General features: G+C 33.7%; 1 protein-coding gene across 3 annotated transcripts in view; it reads left to right on the top strand.

The window, feature by feature from the left end:
• The window catches only part of LOC118185410 (large neutral amino acids transporter small subunit 2-like), a 112,974-nt gene that overhangs the window by 88,204 nt on the left and 2,259 nt on the right, over window positions 1-22,511 (top strand). For all 3 annotated transcript variants that reach the window (XM_035355243.2, XM_035355242.2, XM_035355241.2), the window contains 5 exons: window positions 892-936; window positions 1,070-1,193; window positions 1,302-1,405; window positions 7,468-7,564; window positions 13,276-13,425. In XM_035355243.2, the coding sequence (XP_035211134.1) occupies window positions 892-936; window positions 1,070-1,193; window positions 1,302-1,405; window positions 7,468-7,564; window positions 13,276-13,425 (520 nt within the window). The remainder of the gene's footprint in view (window positions 1-891; window positions 937-1,069; window positions 1,194-1,301; window positions 1,406-7,467; window positions 7,565-13,275; window positions 13,426-22,511) is intronic.

Consider the following 22,511-nt stretch of genomic DNA (forward strand, 5'->3'; position numbering starts at 1 on the left):
ATATCACGAAATTCACTTAAGTCGTTTCTTTCTCACCAAATAAAATTAAACTTACTATTATATAGTCGTTTAAATTTTTGTTGATTTAAATAGAATACAAGATAATACATACGTAATTTCGAGAATCTAAATACAATGCTATTTTTATTTTACGATATCAATAAAAAAATCTGACTTTAATTTTTATTAAATAAAGAAGTTAAGAAATGATTTCCTTTTCCATTTTTCGTATTTACTAAAGCAAGTTACATATTTAGTTTTAAAGACTACATGAATAAAAATTCATTGTTTTATATAATCAGTTGATATAAAAATGAGTTATGTGTTTAGATAAGCAAAACTTCGATGCTTAATTTTGTTGAATAAAATGTACTTTGTTGGAATACATGGTTTTTAAGCTTGTAAAATCTTTGGAAATACAGTACAATAAACAAAACAATACTAACTTGGCCGATTACGATATATGTATTCCAGTACAGTAAATATGCATTTGGTCTTCAGAAAGAGAAAAAACCAGTTATTTGGGGTCTGAATACACGGTAAGTTAAGATCTGAATTAATTTAAGCATTTAAAATTTTGCTGAATTTCCTTTATACTTATTTTATTCAAGAATCACGCTGCGGTTTCAAAATATTCAATCAGTGCTTGATGTGCAAAAGTTGCTTACTCATAAAATTTAATTTTACGAGTTTCTATTTGCAATTTCTTACAGTGTGTAAAAAAATGAAACTGAAATAGATCTTCAGAATCCTAATTATATTCAATACTATACTAATTATATTCAATTAAGAATATTCATCTCTCAATATACATCATAAGCGTATAATTTCCTTTCCTTGCGCATAAATTTGTGCATTTACCTTGCTATATTTTTATATAATATTTTGCAGGAACTTTCTGAATTTTGTCACAGAAGAATTGAAAGATCCTTTCAGGTAAATGAATGAAAGTGATATTTTAGCAAAAAATTCTGTAAATGCAGTTACTAATTGTTTCATATTTTTATTTCTGAATTTAAAAAAATAGTTCCTAACTGTTGGAACTCATGACTGTTCTTTTCGATTTCAGGAATCTACCCCGAGCCATTTACATTTCTTTGCCAATGGTCACAATTATTTATGTTCTTGCCAATGTTGCATATTTTGCCGTGCTTAGCCCAGATGAGATATTAGCTTCCAATGCAGTCGCTGTGGTTAGTTTGTCGTGAAATTTCCAAATTTTGTTGATATTCAGCTTCATGCCATTCAAATTATTGACACATTACGAATGCTGATTCCTTTCCTTTGTTTTTTCGTTTCAGACGTTTGGTGAGCGTGTTCTTGGAGTGATGTCTTGGGTGATGCCATTTTCTGTTGCCTTATCCACATTCGGTGGTTTGAATGGAAATATTTTCGCTTCTGCGAGGTAAGGCAAAAGCAAAATTATGTAACGCTTATGATATTTTCATGAAAAAGAAGCACGCCCAATTTTACAACACTTCTGATAATGTACATATTTTAATGTCTGGCAAATTAGTCTCCTCATTTTTATGAAAAGCGTTGAACATATAATGTACACTTTTATTATACAAGCAGAAAAAGCACAATGTGTCATTTGTGGCCATGAATGCAGAACTATCTAATGTGTTTGAATGATAACGTACAATCGTAAATTACGGGCTGCGAAAGAATTGTATCATTTTTTTTTTTTTTAAATAATATGCCACCCAATGTCTTCGTACTGTGTACTCTTGAAGCCTAATCCCCCAAGTTCCTTCTAAATAAGCTCATCATTTCCTTAAGTGTTTGCTGTAGCATTCGAGCAACTGGAATTAACACATATAACAAACTAACATAAATCACCATTACTACAATCAATATTTGAACTGTATACAAAATTACTGTATGAAGAATTATAAATATTATAATACAGGATGATATTCAGTTATATAACAGTGCAATATTCCTCATTCATAATACAATAGTTGACTAGAATATTACTAATGGTATGAAGATATACATTACTAAACGAAATTTATATTCAATTTTCTAATGGTAAAATACATAGTAATGTAACCCGCTGTTTGAATGTACCAGTTCAACGTTTCACATTATACACACAAAAATGTACATCATTACCAGAAAAATACTTTTACTATTCTACCTATTATCTTATACCTATTATCTACCTTAAGACAAATTACCTTTACTTAAGACCATGTTTCCAACATTTATATTATTAAAGCTTTGCCTGATCGATTTTGTAAATGTCTTAAATAACTAATTCCATTTTTTTTTTCAGATAATTTTTACCCAACTTGGGATTTGCTGCATGATTTTAACCTATTAATGTTAACTCATGAGCCAAATTCCACGGGTTTTGACTTAATTGCACTGCCAATAAAAAATTCCCTGATGTTAGTATCTCTAAATTATCGATGCCCGAAGACAAGGGTGTTAGTTACAGGGAATTTGAAATTCCTTCAGCTTGAGTCATTAATTTTTTAAACCAAAATCTTTTTTTTTTTTCTCTAATTGCAAGTGCTCATTAAAATTTCGTGTCAAAAAATTTGACATACTGCTCCAGCCAGTAAGCATTTAACTGTGAGTTTTTTTTTTTTTTTTTTTTTTTTTTTTTGTGTGTGTGTGTGTGTGTGTGTGTGTGTGTGTCTCCTTACTTGTCTAACCGAGCAGTCCTTCCAGAAGGTGGTCAAGATTGGAGTTCTTGCAAAGTCATAAAGGTCTCGCAGTCAGATACACTACACTTGTTTTTATTTTGTTAAAGGTCGAGCTTGGAGTTTTTCAAGGGTTGGACGTTCAACGTCAAGCTTGGAGTTCTTGTAAAGTCACCAAGGTCTTGCAGTCAGACATATTTGTTTTATTTTTATTTTGTTCTGATGAAGTACATTCCTTTGATTTCACGATATTTGACCTGCTAAAATTGTCTTCCGGTGACGTTTCTGACAAAAACAGGAATATTTCGGTAGACTATTTGACACTGAGTGCAAATGTAAAACAGTTAAAATATAATCTAGAAGTTAAACAATAAAAATCAGTGTTATATTTTCAAATTTTCACAGGACTAGTTTCGATGATTTTAGCGAACCATCGAAACTAGTCCTGTGAAAATTTGAAAATATAACGCTAATTTTTGTTGTTTGACTTCTAAATTAGTACTTGTTCGGCGTGTAATGGTATCATAATTCAGTTAAAATATAATTAGATTATAGATTACACAGACTTAGATTTCACAACTTCTAGTCTTTCGTGTATACATCATTTTAAATAAGATAGGCCTTTTTGCTCGGTGTGATTCCCATGGCATAAAATACACTTCATTGTTTTAACATGCGACAAAAATACTTAAGCTACGTTTTGAGCTATTTATGACTAATATGAGAATTCTCAGTAAGGTTTTTTTGTTGTAATTGATGTTTGTTTTGAAATTAAGTATGTTTTAACTCTTCTTAACTCACAAAGAAACATTATCTGTCGCATTTATTAAAGAAGTGTTTAGTGAACATGTCCTCGAAATTTCTTGTTTCTATGTTGCTTCATTCTCAAATTAGATACAAAAAAAACCTGCTGTTCCTTAACTTTTGGAAGACACTGTAATTCGCACGCCGATTATATTTATGACGGACCAGATAATATATGCTCACACTACTAAAACAAAATGGACTGCATAAACTACATTTATTAATAAACAAAATCCTCATGAAACCTTTCAAGGCTTCGGTATTTTTACATAACTCAAAACGCACGCAAAATAACAAAGGTCTCTCATACACCAAAAGAATGTCTCTGTGGCTATGTAACATTATCACGTGACTGTTCCCATCGCATTGCAGAGGGAGCTTCAACAGTATTACTTCAATTTCCGCTGAGATTACTTGAAGGAATTCACTAGATAAGAATTTCGTTTAAAAACTTAGACATCTCCGCAGGAAGAAACTCCAAGCTGTGAAATCAAATGAAATGCCATTCAAGATATACAATACGCAGTACCGTAAATAATTTCCTTAGAAACCGTTCAGTTAATTGTTGCTGTGTGCCATCATCGTACAGTATATGAACGTAATAGTTCTGAATTCACGCACATTGTGCTCTTTCTGTTTGTGCAATAAAAGTGTTACATTTATACTGTACTTTTTATTTCCGTATCTTATTTATACTGTACTTTTTATTTCCGTATCTTATTTATACTGTACTTTTTATTTCCGTATTTTATTTATACTGTACTTTTTAGTTCCGTATCTTATTTATACTGTACTTTTTAGTTCCGTATCTTATTTATACTGTACTTTTTATTTCCGTATCTTATTTATATTGTACTTTTTATTTCCGTATCTTATTTATACTGTACTTTTTATTTCCGTATCTTATTTATACTGTACTTTTTATTTCCGTATCTTATTTATACTGTACTTTTTATTTCCGTATCCTATTTATATTGTACTTTTTATTTCCGTATCCTATTTATACTGTACTTTTTATTTCCGTATCTTATTTATACTGTACTTTTTATTTCCGTATCTTATTTATACTGTACTTTTTATTTCCGTATTTTATTTATACTGTACTTTTTAGTTCCGTATCTTATTTATACTGTACTTTTTATTTCCGTATCTTATTTATACTGTACTTTTTATTTCCGTATCTTATTTATACTGTACTTTTTATTTCCGTATCGTATTTATACTATACTTTTTATTTCCGTATCTTGCTGAAAAGGCATTATTCAAAATCCTGTCAGAAACAAACTAAAATGAAATGAGTTCAAAAGAAATTTCTGATAATCTTTCATGAGCCATTTGTTAACTGAGCTTTATTTCGTGAGCCAGCTGGAATATAGCCGGTCGGTACAATCACTGTATTACTCCAATTTCCTGTTTAAACTCGGCTAATGGGTCGTTAAATGAGAGTTTTCCTTAAGTCTTTGAGGGCCCACCAGCGGCCGAGCGGTAAAGTCGCTGAACACTGGTAGTTCGGTCCGAGGTTCGAATCCCGCGAACGGGCTGGCTGCATGGGCGTTTTCGTGGTTTTCCACATGTGTAACGTGTATACGAGCCAGTTTCCCTTAGAAAGTCCTCCACGAAAGGCATTCCTCCCCTTAGGCAGATAGCCCTCGTGTGCTTTGCCATAATTAAATACACCAACACACCAACCTTAACTCTTTGAAAGCCAAAGCCTTTGCTATTAAAATACCGAACCATCCGAAATGGTTTTCAAGAGTCACAGCTATTTCTTCCCTCCCCATCCATTAACTCACAAAGAAGAGTGAAGATTTCAAATGAAATTCTTTATACTTCTAACAAATAAAGATAAGAAACCACAAATAAATCCTTTTAGGACAAGCTATCTGCAGTAAACTGATACAATGTATTTGGAGAAACTGCACCTGCTACTGCATACCTTAATGAAGGGAAAACAACATCGGAATTTGGGCGGTTGTGGTCGTTAGAATGAAAGGCCGTCTGGGCCGATATGGTCTTCAAAGAGTTCCTTAAATGTAAATAAAGCTGGCTCAAAATCACATATATAATGCGAATATGAGCCAGTTTTGCTGAAGTTCCTTCATGAAGCCATCCTTGCTCTTGGGCAAATAGCCACACCATGCTTTTCTATAAGCCAATTCAGTGCAATCCAGGAGAAAATTTCTTAAATACTTCATATGTTGTCTCCTGACTATTGATTAAGTAAGACGCCAGTTTTTCAGTTCGAGATGTTTAATTTTAATCTGCTAAAGAGCTGTCACTTACCTATTTTGAGAAACTAAACCTGTTTCAAACTATTTCCTACCGAATTGGCTATTGAAAGAAAGACGAGAATTTTCCTCTCCCACTCACGAAAAGTTTGATTGTTCATATTTCAACCGATCAGCTGTCTTGAATGTAAATCCATCTCTGGTTATTTTACCTTGTATGTTTTCTTTTACGTGCTAAACCTACGGATTTGCAGTGGTTGGCATTTTTTTTTACCATGGGACAAAACACAAATGTTGCAGAGAAAAATTGTTCTTTCTAAATATTTTCATGCGTGATATCATATTTATTCACGTCATGTCTCGGAATCGAATATATTTATTGTGTTTATACCTGAGACGATCCAAGGCACATATGCAGCTTACATGCGTTATGAAAAATAAGTAAATAAAAAGTAAAATAAAATTTCGTAATTGGTTAAAATTAAGAAATTAAACACAGCGTCTTCAGAATAATTTCTGCAAGTTTGTGTTAGTTATTTAAGTTGTCACTTAAGTTTGTTCAAAGTGGCATCGGTGCAAAGATTCAGTTTTGCAAGCAAGCGTAAACAAACAAGATCAGTTTCATGTCTTAAAATTCATTATTTTAGGCCCACCAGCGGCCGAGCGGTAATGTCGCTGAACACTGGTAGTTCGGTCCGAGGTTCGAATCCCGCGAACGGGCTGGCTGCATGGGTGTTTTCGTGGTTTTCCCCATGTGTAACGTGTATACGAGCCAGTTTCCCTTAGAAAGGCCTCCACGAAAGACTTCCCTCCCCTTAGGCAGATAGCCCTAGTGTGCTTTGCCATAATTAAATACACAACACCACACCATTATTTTAGTCTGTTATATAAATAGCTCTATTTGAATTTCATGTTTAAATGAAAACTTTTTGTGATGGTATTTCTATTTTTAATGAGTGCAGAATTTTCGCAGTCTACGACTAGACTTTTGGATTTACCTCCGTCGCAATATTAATTTGATTCTGTTTTTTATTCAAAACGGGCAAAGTTGAAATGAAATCAAACTTTGGTAAAGGAACTTGTAATATTAGGAAACTGGCCTTTATTTGTCCTTTCAAAGAAAGTGCATTTATTAATAAACAAAAATTTTGAAGAAAGTGCATTTATTAATAAACAAAAATTTCGAAGAAAGTGTATTTATTAATAAAGTGCAGTGAATTATAATCAAATAGATGATACTCGTAACAATGGTTATGAATTACATAATTAAAAGAAACTGGTGCCTCTAACAGTTATTTTATACCGATATGTAATATCTACTGTAATATTTGATGTTTTTCATGAATTATAACAATGGCGTAGATGACTGTAAAAATTGTCAGTTACTGTACGAATAAATTACACAAATTAAATATATTATACATTAAATCATTTCGGGGTATTACAAGGTAAAATCGGGAAACATTTATCATTTGTAGCCTGGTGCGCAATATATAGCGCCAAAATGGTTTTTAGGAACAACATTAATAACGTGTTCAAAAAAATTAACAATTATTTATTGTAAATTATGCGGAGTACGTATTAAAAAGGAAATTAAAAAATGAAATTACCATAATAACGGTTTCTAGCGCCTTGTATCATGTAGCCTGTAATACATAATAAAACATAGCTCGCTGCCTGAAAATCACTATTTTTAATGTATTTATTCAGTTAAGAATAATTAATATATCCATTTTTAGACTTCATAAATTCTAAATTCCTAAGGCACAATTTATTTTTAGGTTATTTTTTGTTGGAGCTCGTGAAGGTCACCTTCCTAATTTCTTGTCAATGATCAATCTAAATTACCTCACGCCAGCGCCAAGTCTGGTATTTTTGGTACGTATTGAAGTTCTTCATTTTTCATTATGTTTTGATGTTAGACATGTCTGTATTGGAGTATTTCTATTATTCGCGTCACATAATTTCAGCACCGTTCATAAACGCTTCATCGCGACCATGGTCCCATTCCGGAATTCTTCTGGAAAATGGGATTTGTTTCCTTTAATCTCTGTGTTTGTGATGAGGCTTGATCCCCCAGAACGTTACATAACAGCGTATCCCCTCACATAAACGTGGTACGTTTTAAGCGATTCATCATCATTTAAGCGATTTTTCATCAAGCAGTCATCCGTCCTTAATTAAAAAATACAATGTAAAAACTAGACACTACTGTGAAACTTGTTTCATGCTGGTTAGTGCTTTCCTGTGTAATGAAAAAGGCATACAATGAATAGTATATGGCACTGTATATAAATTGCTGCACACAATGACTGTAAAGAAACACAGTGAGTGCAGTATTGATGACACAGTAATAATGACAGTAGTATTGACTGGAATCAGCACTGGAGAACTATAATTAATACTGGCTGCCACAGTGAAACATAGTAACTGTAGTAGCAGTACTCGTACGCAGTGGCTGTAATACCAACAGCAGTACTGACTGTTATGAAGGCACACAATAACTAATGGGAAAATAACAGGAAACTGTAATCCTAATTGGGTACAACAGTAATCCTAAATGAGTACTAAATGGTATTGTTCTTAATATAATCTGCATCATGTATAATGTCGAGTCATCATGCATCACGTCGAGTCAAGTACGGTATAATATTCAAAAAATTACTGCCCTTAATACATTGTGTGATGGGCAATGTCAATTAATGAATAGTATATACACTGAATTTAGCATATTGTACCCAATCAATATAGCATTCTATGTTTATTGTTACAGTAATTTTTGTTATGAAGTGATTTGAGTAATTTTGTATTGTGTTCAGCTGTTTCATATAATCTGTGTTATGTATTTAATTTGTTTTTACTGTAATTAATGTATTATGTGTCTTAGATGTCCATTTGAATTTATTAAGTGCTAATGTCAGTGGCTGCGTAGATTGTAACAGACTCCTGATGCGGACCTTTATGTCACAGGGAAGTACAGGGTGCGGCAGCGTTCATAGCGTAATTTGACTTGCCTAGCACAGTGGCGTGCTGCATGAATGCGCGCCAGCTCGTTCCGCATTCGTGTACTAATGAGCTGCCATTTCGAGTGTGACAGTGATATGGATCGGTGGAGTGCACAACATCGTGCATTTGCTGTTGAAAGTTATTTCAAAAACAACTACTCTGTTATTGCTACCAGCGTCTATTTCGGCAACATTTCAACTTGGGACGTTATGTGTAAGTTCCAGATGGACGGACCATTGCAACAGACATTTCCAGGTAGAGTAATTTCCCGTTTTGGTGACATTTCCTGGCTGCCTCGCTCACCTGATCTTTCATGTGCCGAATTTGGGGGCACCTGAAGCAAGAAGTTTTCCGAACACGTTGTGCCACCATTCCTGAGTTGAAGGATCGCATCCGAACTGCCGTCGGCAATGTCCCAGGGAATGCGTTACGCCGAGTTATGGCAAGCTTCCAACGCCGCCTAGATGAATGTGTTGTGCAGAGGGTGCATCATATTCAAAAAGTAATCCACGCAATGAACAATGACTTACATAAATGGCATACCTTTAACTATTAATTGACTAAGAGGTAATAAATAAATTACAGTTACTGCCTTATGGTGTGCTTTTAATATCCTACTATGAACGTTGCCTCACCCTATACTACTCTAGACAGTTGCGAGGTCCGGAAAACGCCCTATCAGTCTGTAAGCTGCCCAGATGTCCGGACCTGTTCTTACCTATTCACCTATTATTCGAGTTACGTTACGTTTAGTTGCATTGCTACAACATGGTTCCTTTATGGAACTGGAGAGCTGCCACTTCTGCTCTTTCTTCTCAAATTAATGGTCATGGAAAGAAGATTTTTTAATTTTTTTTTCAAATTATAAAATGACGTTGGATGTACTGTAACAGTCTGAAATCCGAGCAATCTGAAAACCAGTGTGCGCCATACTTCGAAACTTTTTTATTTTCAAAAATGTATGTAAAGAATGAGCATGAGAATCTAAAGATTTTGAGATTGAAATTAATACCGTGAAATATAACTCAAATATTCATTTTTTTTTTAAGTAGGATATTTTATTCTATATGATGATAATTTTAAAAACTTTTTCGATGATTGCAAAAATATACAGTGTTTTCAAGAATAATTGGTGATTCCAGTATACCATACAGCACATGCATATATGTACAATAACTCTAAGAACATGATCGATGACAGAATTTGTCCGAAATAAGCAATGTAGTCTATACTAAATTTGACTGCACTGTAATAGAGAGGCAAACTTCAAGTTTTTACATATTTCAAAGCTCAGTGTGTGCACACTTCTGATACGGTGAATATATATGCAATAAACCTTTTTGTCCTATCGCGAACACCACAACCATTTAACTTTCGCAGTGTATTGGTAAAACTTTTTCAGGGATTCAAATGTATAATAGAGAGCGGACAAAGGCAATACTTTTCACAAATCTCTTCAAGAAAAGTTCTATGGGATTAATAATCTGGAAATTGGTATGGCCATTCCTTTTAGCGCGTCAGCTCCTTGCTCTATGCATCCTAGCCACCGTCGTGCCAAATATTGATTTAGTTATTACTGCAAACGGTCTCTAAACTTTGCGACAAATTTTCCCTGAGACAGTATGCCAGTAGTCTCAATAATGGTTTCTGCGTTATAGAGTCTCTTATTGAGAGAGAATATCATAACTGTTTTCATTTAACTGTGGATTCAGCCAGTTTTCCAATATGTCCAAATAATTCGTTGCAGAGATGCAGAAATTTTGCCGTACCAGAAGAATGGACGCATTAAGTGTTCGAGAAATATATTTAAAGAAAACAACTTAATGAGATTATATCTATTCAGTGTAATAAAATTTGTTACTATTTATTCGATACATATTTTTAAAATGTTTTCGGCTTACAAAAAACACTGCATTATGGCTAGAAGTCAGATAGCACCGTTGGAAAACCAATTCTTCGGACTGAAAAATAGTGCTCTTCAATACCAAGCAAACGCATTTCTTTTTCTTGGGATATTAACGAACGCTTCCATAATTAAATCAACATTACTGCATCAGTGCAACTATGAAGTTTACTTTCTGGGTTCTTCCCGATGTCAACAGATGTTATCTGCACCCTCCGACTGTCATTGACAAAAACGCTGTGTCACAACGTTGCAAAAGTAGTAATTTTCTGCTCTTTATTCAGCACCGCCTTAACCAGCGATGTAAGCTCGGGTACGTGACTCTTATTGCAAATGAAAAAATGAAGTTTTAGGTTTAACATATCATTCGTCATTACTGTAGAATGTACTGTACAGACAGTATTTCAACATGCAACCATATTTCTGTTTCATCCTTTATGTGTAGGAAATGTGGTCTTTGAAATGTTAACTATTCTAGGCCTTACTGAAATTATTAGATTGGATTATTGTTATTAATATTTAACAGGATTTCGTATTATCGGAACACCAGGAAAGAGTATCGAAGGTATCTCATAAATCTAACCACCAAGTTATTAATGATTAGTCTGCACCACACTGGATAAATCTCTGTATAATGGTCAGTTGATCAAAATGCTATACCTACGCAGCATCTAGTATAATCTAGGCCCAGCAGAATCGCTGAACACTATTAATTCGACCTGGATTCAATAAAATTGCTGAACACTCGTAGTTCGGTCAGAGGTTGGAATCCCGGCGAATGAGCTGACTCATGGACTTTTTCGTGTTTTTTTCCACATGTGTAACGTTTGTGCGAGCCAGGTACCCTTAGAAAGCTCTCCAGGAAGGCATCCTTGCCCTTAAGCAGGTAGCTCTTGAGTGTCTTGCCATAATTCAATAAATCAAAGAAACCAATCGATGCGGATTCAAATCCCGGTGAACGGGGTGAATGCATGAAGGTTTTTGTGATTTTCCTCACGTATAACGTAAGTTTATACGTATAACGTAAGTTACACGTATAACGTTTCCTCACGTATACGTAAATACGAGCCAATTTGCCTTAAAAAGTCCTTCACGAAGGCACTCCTTAGCCCTCGTATGCTTTGCCGTAGTTTAACAATCTAATCCAATGGGTGTAACTTTGACATTCTAATAACGCAAAACGTCAACCTTTTTCAGTATGCAATATGTAAAGTAATTATCAAAATGTATTGCTTAATTGTGAATAGACGAAAACTGTTATTTTAAACATTTCAGTATCTCAATTATAAAATAATACTAATTATATTTCACTCTTAAACTGAGATGCAGTTTTCTTCATGCATGAACTATAAGTAACGTAGGTACTTACGTATTAACGCAACCAGGCCGAAATTCGCATAAATCGCCAAATTTGGCGACCCTACTTACGGCAACCCTACGTGTTATACGTAGTTTTTCATAAAGAAATTATTTTTCTTACTGGTTAGATTGAATGCTCTGAAATACTTTAACTATGGGTATTTGGGATCTGCCTGCGAGTGAGAAAGATGCTGTTGAATTGTTGCAGGGTTATGGAATTATACCGAACGAACGTTACTTGTAAAAATTCTCATAAAATGAAACTGTATTTTGGAAAGCAAATTTTCTGGAAATGTAACGTCGAAGAGTGCAATCAACATTTGCATGTGAGAACCTGAAATTGGTTTGAAGGTAGCCGAATTTCATTTGTGACAGCGGTGCGCTTCCTTTATTGTTGGTGTAAAGAGTTAACCTCAATTAAATTTGGCGCAACAAAAAACAGAGAGGACCAGCCCGTCATCATCTTCACTCATACCTTATCGAATTTATATGGCGCTAAGCTCAAGCTGTTAATGGCGAAGACGGTTTTCAATCAGTGCTAAAAGTAATAGCCAAAAGATTTCCGCCGAAAAAATAATTCTGCAACTTATTCAAATTCGAAACCGGAAGGGTTTAATTGCTATTTTATATTTTAAAACAAAATAATATAAAAAACTGTATTAAAAATTATCTGTAATTAATAAATGTACATTTTCTTTCTATTCATACTTTTTTACTCAAACTTACAAATCGCGCCAACCTGGTTGCGATAATACGTAAGTACCGTAACGTAAAATATCATGTTATTTATTTTCATTTTTATCTTATTTTCTAATGAATATAAGTGAGTAGTAGCATACGCGCACAACATAATGCGATTTATAGCAAAATATATCTAACATTCATCCTTCATGAAGAGAATGCCCACCAGCGGCGGTAAAGTCGCTGAACACTAGTGGTTCGGTCTGAGGTTCGAATCCCGCGAACGGGCTGGCTGCATGGGCGTTTTCGTGATTTTCCCCATGTGTAACGTGTATACGAGCCAGTTTCCCTTAGAAAGTCCTCCACGAAGGCATCCCTCCCGTTAGGCAGATAGCCCTCGAAGCTTTGCCATAATCACACACACACACACACACCTTCATGAAGAAATAATCACTTGAGTGTTAGTAAAGTCAACATCGTTAATTTTTTAGTGAAAAAGAGCTGCGCAGCATGCATGCATTTCTACTTCATTTTCTGTAATTAAAAATTCTGATCCGTACCTCTGTGTACAAAAAATTTATTTTCAATATGTTTTGATTTCAAAACAAATGTATTTTAAAATTATCATTTTTCCCCCCAGTGTATACTCAGTTTGGCATATTTGTCTACAACAGAAGTGTACGTCCTCATAAATTACACTGCCTTCGTAGAAGCCTTGTTTGTGACCTTATCTGTAGCCGGAATGGTTTGGCTGCGGTATACGAAACCGGACCTTGAAAGACCAATAAAAGTGAGTAAATATGTCATTGCTAATAAACGATAAACAACTCGCATAATATTGTTTAATAGTTTGGGTAATCATAAATCTTTGCACTTTGGAATCAACTTTAATAGGACCGGGTATGTTCGTAAATAACCTAATTAACAAAAGATAATTTCAATAAGTGTTTGCAATTCCGATTTTAACTGCAATCTTCTATTCAAACTATTTTTTTTTATTTTATTTATACGCTGGAAAATTTTCATTTTAAGTGTTCAAAATCGAAATCATTCTGATCCTGAATAATGCTGCCGAGTAAATTTGTGAAAATACGATTAGCAGCTTTAAAATGTCAATCATTTTCACGCTCTGCATGATGTTTTCATTGATTTTATTGAACTCGTAAAGGTTTTGTGTATTCAAATTAAAAGAAAAATATTAAGACTATAAAGAAGAAAAATTGGCAATATTGGAAACATGCGAATTGTCGTATAAGTGGTGTTCAATCTGAAACACAAATTACGAAAGCAATCCACTCCTCATTTAGATTTTATCCCCATCATCCGAGCACAGAAGTTAATAAGATTATTAACAGTTCTGGCGTAAACTACGTTTTGCCTGATAATTGTTGGTAGCTTCCACCGTCCATGCTTCCACCAACGTAACGTTCAAAAGGCCTTAGCCTAGATCACTCTGATGATGAAAAGAATTTGGTTAGAAAATTTCTGGCGAGGAAAAATTCAAAACCTGCTGAAACTTACCCTTGATCCTCATGTGCAGAGGGTTTTTACACATTTTTAGAATGATTTCGGAGCCGTTTTATTAATGTTTAAAAGGCAAAGAGTATTTTTCTAAATGTTTGATCTGATAGCCTTTTTTCTAGACTTCTTCCACTATTTTTCAGAGTTTATCAATCTTACTGGGTTTGCGCTTGAAAGAACTCAAGTGACCAAAGGTACAATAATTCATAGGTGAGATGGCACGGACTTCGCAGGAATGCGTTGAGAAACTATAACTTCAGTATGCCGTTTTTATGGCATGAAATGGTACTTTTCATATGACTTGCGCTGCTTTCTTTTAATGAAGTTTCACTCTTTGAACGTCATAGGAAGAAAGAAATGGAATTTCTTATGTATATATATTGGACGTAAAACTTTCTCTTGATTAATACGTTGAGTTGCTTTTAACACTTTTCCCTCTCTTATTTTTAATTTCCCATTATAAAGAAAATCCTGCGACAATCATAAACCCCTGTCGGGAACTTTCTTTGAATTGATGGAACAAGGTATGGTCAATGTTTTCTTCTTTTTCCATAATAAATAGACCAATTTTTGTTGCAGTCACTTAAGTAAACTCATGCTTCATCAAGGGTCACAATGTATTTTCATTTATCTACTGCTTAAATAGCTTTCATACGAAGTTCTACAAACTGTTCTGCTTTGAGCTCCATGCCTCGGCTAAAGCTGGTGAACATTATGTTTTTTAGCTTTTCTAAGTTGTAAACCTTGGTTTATTATTTTATTAGCCCAAATGTGTATTACTGTAGAAACGGGATTTTGCCTTGAATCGCTATAAAAAGCTGTACAACTTTTAACTTGTTGCCGCCGGATATTATCACTGTATTATTTTGAAGAAATTAAGTAATGAAAAATGTGCAAGTATGTATGGTTCTCGCACTATGAGAAAAAGCCATCAAATTTTGAATAGTCATCTTCCCTAACATGTGCAACTGGAAGCCCGAATTTCGAATTTTATGTTTTGTATTTTGTTAAACTTTAATGAATTTATCAGCAAACTCAACATCCGAAAGCGAGTAGTGCCAACACTGTTCGAAATAAAATATTTTTATATTCAGCGCGCGTCTATCGGAAATTCTAAAGATTAAATATTTTGTGATTTTGCTGAAGAATTTAGATTTTTCTGGAGAAGAACGTGATACTTAATTAGTAAATTTAACACACAAAACGTGGTAAAAATAAGTTTTGCAAGCCATCTTACTAAGGAAACAAAATATTCATATGATGAAGTGATAAGACTGAAAAAAAAATAGTAAAATATATGCAAACGCTTAACGCTGCATCGGAAATTCTAAACATATGCTGCTATCCTGCTTTTAAAAGTTTTGTAATTTTGCTATTGAATTGCATATGGCATAAGCTCGACGAAAATGGTACTTAATAATAAAGCTAAAAAGACTAAAAAAAAAAAAAAAAAAAGAGAGGAGTTGGCAGGTGTGAGTTCAACAGCAGATTGGTGGATTGCGAGCTTATAGCGAGAGGGTCAAGAAACCTTAATAAATCCTTTAGGATGAAAGCTAAAGTCAGACTTTAATTTTTTTGTTGCACTCGATTTATTTAAAGACATTGCAATGTATTTCTGCGTGGACAGATTTTCTCTTGTTACCAACGATTTAACTTTGAAAACATTAGAAACAATACATACCTTCTTCGGGTATTCGTTTAGAGACCTTAGACTTGTAGAGGTAATATTTGAAGATTTTTCCCTTTCTGATTAATAATGTTGCTTATTTTTTACTTAACATTTTTAATACCATGCATTCACAATGTTTTTGAATCATGGATAGAAATATTTCTCTTCGGAAGGGCAAAACATATTCTTCAACCTACGACTAGTTTACGTGAGATATTTTGAAAGAAGAATAAAAGTAGCTGATGATTTTCCTCATTTTAAATAAGCTATTTACAGCAACTGTTATTCCAAAACATATGTTGTTTTATAATTTCTTATCGAAATCGTTCTAAAAATGAGTAAACGTTCTCTGTTCTTCTACCGAATTGAAATCTTGCAGATATTAAGGGTTCATTGCAATAGCAACAAAGCGTCAGAAAGCTCATTTACCAGTAACACGTAGTTTTGTTATGAACTACAATCATAGAAGACCATGCAGCCACTCATTCAGGAAATGAATACATATACGGTAATCGAAATCCTTCTGAAAATGTGTAAGCATCCTTTTGAATATTTAGAAAATAGACTGTACCATGTTCGTTGGTATCTTCAATGCCGTAAATTTTATTGAAAATCGTAATTCTTCAAAATTACAATTAATTTTGTTAATGACGGTAGAAAAAGTTATTTATTTCGTATGCATGTTAATGTAGTATTAATTAGGAAAGCACAGGATTTTGTTCGATTAGGAATAAGGACTTGTACCTAGGAACCCTAGTACTATACCACTCTTCTCACGAGAAAGCGAAGCGCATTTGCACAAAGAAATTTGGAGTTTCTTTCATCAAAAAGATTTCTGTTGAGCTCCAACCGTTTTATTTGCCTGATTTCTCACCCTCTGACTCCACCATCTTTTTTTTAATCAAGGCAGTTCAACGTTTTTCAGATCATTCAAGTTATCCAAAGGACTCGGTGCTGAAACAAAGAATGAACAACACATATTCTTTGGCTGATATACTAAAAGGAGCATTCTACCAATTCCTTTGTATGTTAGGAGCGAGTGTGGTGGATTTTACTATAAAAAAAAGTAGCGTCTAGCCCTAGCATGGTTTATGCTTCACGTATGTGCAATGATAAGCTTCGTTGGCGTTATTGGCTGGCGTCCGTTATACAAAATTGGCGTTGTATCATGAGATTGGCAACTAAAGAAATGTTATTCCACTAATTTTTGTCACGTTGTAGAAGTTAAGCCTGAATAAGCGTTGAAGAAGTTAAGCTGTTACTGATTTCTTATATTTAGCATGATTAGTATGAAAGGTAATTTTGTATGTTTGGGGTGTTCGAAGACCAATTTCTGATTGCCTTTTGGATTACCACTAAAGGTAAGATAATGTAATAAAGAATACGAAAAAAAGGATCAAAGTATATTATATTGTTGAACGCCTGTTTTATATTAATTGATTATGTTAAGCTGTCAAGAATGATTTGCCTAGGATGAGACATGCCTTTGTGGAAAGCATGAATTTGAAAAGAAAGTTTACGATAACAGTAAATATAAGATGAAATATCAAACAAAAGTACATTTGGAAATAAATGTAAAATACGGTTAAGTTAATTGACTGTTGCACGTTACAAAAACCTACAGCATTAAATTAAGCAGTTCATAAACATCAACACGAGTGAAAAAAGAATAAAGTCTACTTCCCCACACGCTTTTTCAAGTCCCCGGTCAATAAATTCTCGCCTATTTGGGCACAAAGCTCACCCCATACGCTTTTTTTATGTCCCCATTAAATAATTGCTCACATAATTGGGCACAAGGTGAACAAATTTCGCACATTCGCGCAGCACTTTACTTACGCATCGCTGAAGTCTGAATTGTGAATTCATCGCCAAGCCAAACATACATACTAGATGTTCTTTGGCCAAGTGTCAAAGGTCAGCATAAACCATGCTACAGTAAGACGCTACTGATTTTACTTGAAGGTAACTGAATAGCAATTGTTTGCCTTGCAAACAGAGCTACCCGAGAAGATTTTACGGTAACTGTTTTATTACAGAAATATCTACCTAGACAGACACTCTTACCTTCTTTTGCTTTGTTCTTCCTTTCGCTACGTCCCTATTGTTGAAATGGTTGCGTAGACAATAATCTGGCTGTATGAAGTCACTAATTCTAAGTGAAATTCTAAGTAATTCGAAATACTAAACTGTTAAGTTGCAGTTCATTTCATAATTTGTGATGGTGGAAAAAAACAACCAACTGGAGAATAAAGCTGCAAATTTTAAGAAAAAAAATCGGTGATATAAGAACTCATGCAGGGTAAATAATCATTCCCATTATTTCTCAGTTCTTTCATAGTGTGTTGCACATAATCATGCAGTGTTCACGTTATTGTAATATGTAAATGAAACTTTTTTAACAGCTGAAGAAATATTTTTACTTCATCCGTTTCTCGAAATATCTTAAAATTTTGTGACCTTCAACTGCAATTATTTTGAGTCGCGCTGTGTCCTGATCTAAACACTTTTAGTTCCGGCTTTTGATTAAAAGCATATCACATTTTATCTGTATGGATAAAAATATTACATCCGAAATAATCAAGGATGATAAGATCCTGGGATAATAAGATGTTGCAAGTAAAACTCAGTTTTTTTTTTTTTTTTTTTTTTTTTTTTTTTTTTTTTAATCCTGAAAAGACACGTGAGATATAATTTGCTTCCTTCACAACATTTTATTAGGACTGAAAATTATCTAAAATCGATTAGAAACCTTTACTTAAAATATCATTGATGTGGACACCACATGTCTTTCTTGCACGAACCTAATCATGCACATTTTTTGCTTCACTTCATTTTAACTTAGTCCCTCTAATTCCATTACAGCTGTATTTCTCATTCAATCAATTCAGTTCTCACTTTGCGGTAATGCAAAAATGCATAAAAAGTCGATCTTCATTAAAAATTGTAAACTACAGAAAAATCTAAAATAACAAATACAGCTAAAAGTAGTTAAAAAAAAAAAATTTTTACATTTAAAATTATAGTTTCTTTGTAAAAACAAGCAATTCGGGCAGCGGGCAGGAAGACAAAATTTTCTGTGCACAAAACTGAAAGTTAACTTTTGGTCACACTATGCAAAAAGACACTGAGGTTGATGGAACCACCGACTTAATTCAAGGAGGTTGGAATAGAAAGAGGGAGGGTTCGCAGTTTCCTCCACTATCGGGAAATGAATCCCAGTCTGTGTCTAGCATAAGAAAAGCTCTCGCCAGTTAGTCTACAGCTGTCTGTTGCCATAGAAACGAGAATTGACCCATTTTCCGTAGGAGAGCCTTAAAGATTTACTTTTCAGTTTGCCATCTTGCGCATTCAAATTTAATTGGCAAACCCTGATTCGTCCCTATTTGAAATATACTAGCCCTGTTGCTCTAGCGACCAGCGCCCGCCGGACACTGCGGCGGGAGCAGTTCTCGTAGACAGACACTAACAAGTGGCGCTCCTGTTTGTTCTGTCAATACTTTGCATAACGGCAGTAAAAAGTACGTGTTTTTAAGCTGTTCCGTGCATGCATTTTCCAGTAGAAATATGTTAAATTTATATTTAAATGCTTCGCTATTGTTAAATTTTTGTTTTAAAGTAATAAAAATGATATCCATATACTGTGTCCAGAAAATTATTAAGAAATAGTACGAAATCTAAATGCATGTGTATAACATTAAAGCCTTTAAAAATGATGTTTCTGCATATTTCAAGGAGAAGGGGTTTTGTTTGCAATTTTATGATTGGTTATTAAAAGTTGATAAAATTAATTTTAAATAAATGATCAATCAAGAGTGGTAAACTATCCAAACGGAAGGCACAGATTAAAAATACTTTGAAGCAAAAACTTGTAAAACAACACAGAAATAAAATTAATGCAGAAATAAAACGATAATAAATATTAGATAATAATGTATAATTCTTTAATCTTTGTCAAGGTGCAGCCAGAAGAATTGTAAGTAGAACAAAGTTTCTAAATAAATTGCAAAAGGAAATAATCAGATGAAAATTTTTAAATATAAAATATAAATAATGAAATGAGAATATATTTATGCAGAACTTCAAGGAAAATGTTTAAGAACTTTTTAAAGCAGTTCAGATATAACTTATTTCGTCGCGACTCGTATGAAAGCATTTTACGAACTCGTATGAAAATATGAACGTAAATATGGTACATTTAGGTATGTAATTACAAAAATAATTTAACATTATAGGAGAAAGCCAAGAAGTCAAAATTAATAAGGAAGACGGAATAATTTATTTAAAAAAAGTCTGATATGTACACCACATCACTTCCCTGTACAGAATATTAAATTATACGCATTTTTTACTGAATTTCCTTTTAAACTTATTTCCTCGAATTTCATTAGAGATATGCGAATATTTCTCATTCAATTAATTCAGTTTTCACTTCGTGGCAAGGCAAAAATACATAAAACCTCAAAATATCTTTATTAAAAATGGAAAAATATAAAACACCAAATGCAGTTAAATCAATAAAAAAATTTTTTTTAATTAAAATTAGTTTCTACTCAAAACCAATTCGGCCAACTGACAAAAAGGCAGATTTTTTTGATGCACAAAACTGAAAGTTTACTTTTGGTCCCATTTGGCAAAAAGACGCTGAAGGTCTAGAAACTGACTTTAGTTTGCCAAGTTTCAAATGTAAACAAATATGGCTGCTATGGTTAGCTGCACTTAAACAAGTTTTAAATTGTTGATAATTCTACAGCTATTGCATGCAGATTAACTAAATGCATAAAAAAACTTAACCGGAAGAAAAGAACAACATAATTCAATCATTTTTAAAGCAAAAACTGCCTAATTTACCAACATGTAAGAATAAAAAAACAGCTCACGGAGCCGAGTAACAGAGGGGCTATATATATAATGAAACTGAGGTTCGATGACACGAGATGAAATATTTGATTATGGATGCGGCACAAACTTGCATGAAAATTTTCGGTGAAACAGGACTTTTCCCATAATTCACTGTGAACATAGAATAACAAACCCGTGCAGATTTCTTCATAATTAGAACTGGCCGAAGAATGTATTGACAAAACAATTTTGGAGGCATTGAAATACGAACGCTGAGACGTAGATGCGTAGAAATACTAATTGCGTAGATACTTGATGCTTAGAGCGTCCATCCATTTTGAAGAAGCAGCAGTAGTCAAGCCGGATTAAATTTCCCCCATTTTTAGTCCAAAGGGGCTTTGTCCCTGAAGGACTGTTGTTTTCGTTTTGCGATTTTGCGTCGGACTCGTAAACGTCGGTTCACTTTTCAAACTGTTGCCACAAAATGTTAGAGTCCTGCATTATATTTGAAGAAATTAAATAATGAAAAATCTGCATAAATGATTGTTTATTTCTCGCATTGTGATAAAACAATGGTACATAGAGCCATCGAATTTTGAATGACGAAATCCTACTGCGAATATGGGCATCTGAAATCCCAAATTTGGAATTTGTTTTATTATAGATTTTATATTTTGTAAAACTTTAACGAATTTTTGATTTACAAACTCAATGCTTTAAAAGCGAGAAATGGCAACGTTATATAGAAAAAAAATACTTTTATCTCCAGCTCGCGAGACTGTGTATATCGGAAATTCTAAAGATATGCTTAATTTAACATTATTTTGCGATATTGCTCTTGAACTGAATTTTATGGTTTAAGTGCAAAGAACATATTTAATAAATAAAGGTAACACTCAAAACGTTAAAAAAACGCCCCTTTGGACGTAATTTAAAATCTGAAACATTTCAGGTTTTTTTTTTTAATTATTATTATTATTATTATTTATTTATTTAAATTCTCACTTTGTGGCCACAATTCACTTTGCACTCTACTCGTACCTATTAAAGAACATTTACAATTTTGATATTATTGCCATAGAAGCGAATATATCAGCACGCACATGATTGCAGAAAGACGTCTGGCCAAGAGGAAAGCACAAGCAAAAGTGACGCGTCAGTTCATAGAAAGAAGGGAGGGAGTCAAAAGTTTCAGTTTTTAGTTTTGGTTTACAATTTGGTGATTAGTCAAGAGGCATCTGTATAAGGGTTACGTAAGATCGCATGATTAATTTGAATGACGCAGTTTAGACTTACAGCGCTATTTGGCCCACCAGTGCCCGAGCGGTAAAATCACTGAACACTGGTAGTTCGGTCCGAAGTCCGAATCTCGCGAACGGGCTAGCTGCATGGATGTTTTCGTGGTTTTTCCCATATGTAACGTGTAACTTTACTTCGCACAAGAAAGTCAAAATAGCGACTTGGAATACCAAAGCGGTTGAAGTGTGTTATTAGAAAAGTAGAAAAAATAAAAATTACTGCCTTTGTCGATACGGAACTAATGAAAGGTTAGGTTATTTAATAATGGCAAAGCCTCGATGGCTATCTGCCTAAGGGGAGGGATGCCTTTGTGGAGGTTTTTCTAAAGGAAACTGTTTCGTATACACGTTACACATGGGAAAAACCATGAAAACATCCATGCAGTTAATGCGGGGGAACTAATGAAAGAAAAACTGGAATTCTATTCAGTTCTTATGAAATTTAAATGGTGAATTGCTTTTGCTATCAAAGTGCAACTCTGCGCTTATGCATTATTTAATTTTAAAAAGTAATACGGAGAATTAAAATTACTTCATGTCAAAATT

Source organism: Stegodyphus dumicola, chromosome 12, assembly GCF_044657685.1.
Source record: "Stegodyphus dumicola isolate Sdum_Otavi_A_Nest chromosome 12, ASM4465768v1".
Classification (NCBI taxonomy): Eukaryota; Metazoa; Arthropoda; class Arachnida; order Araneae; family Eresidae; genus Stegodyphus; species Stegodyphus dumicola.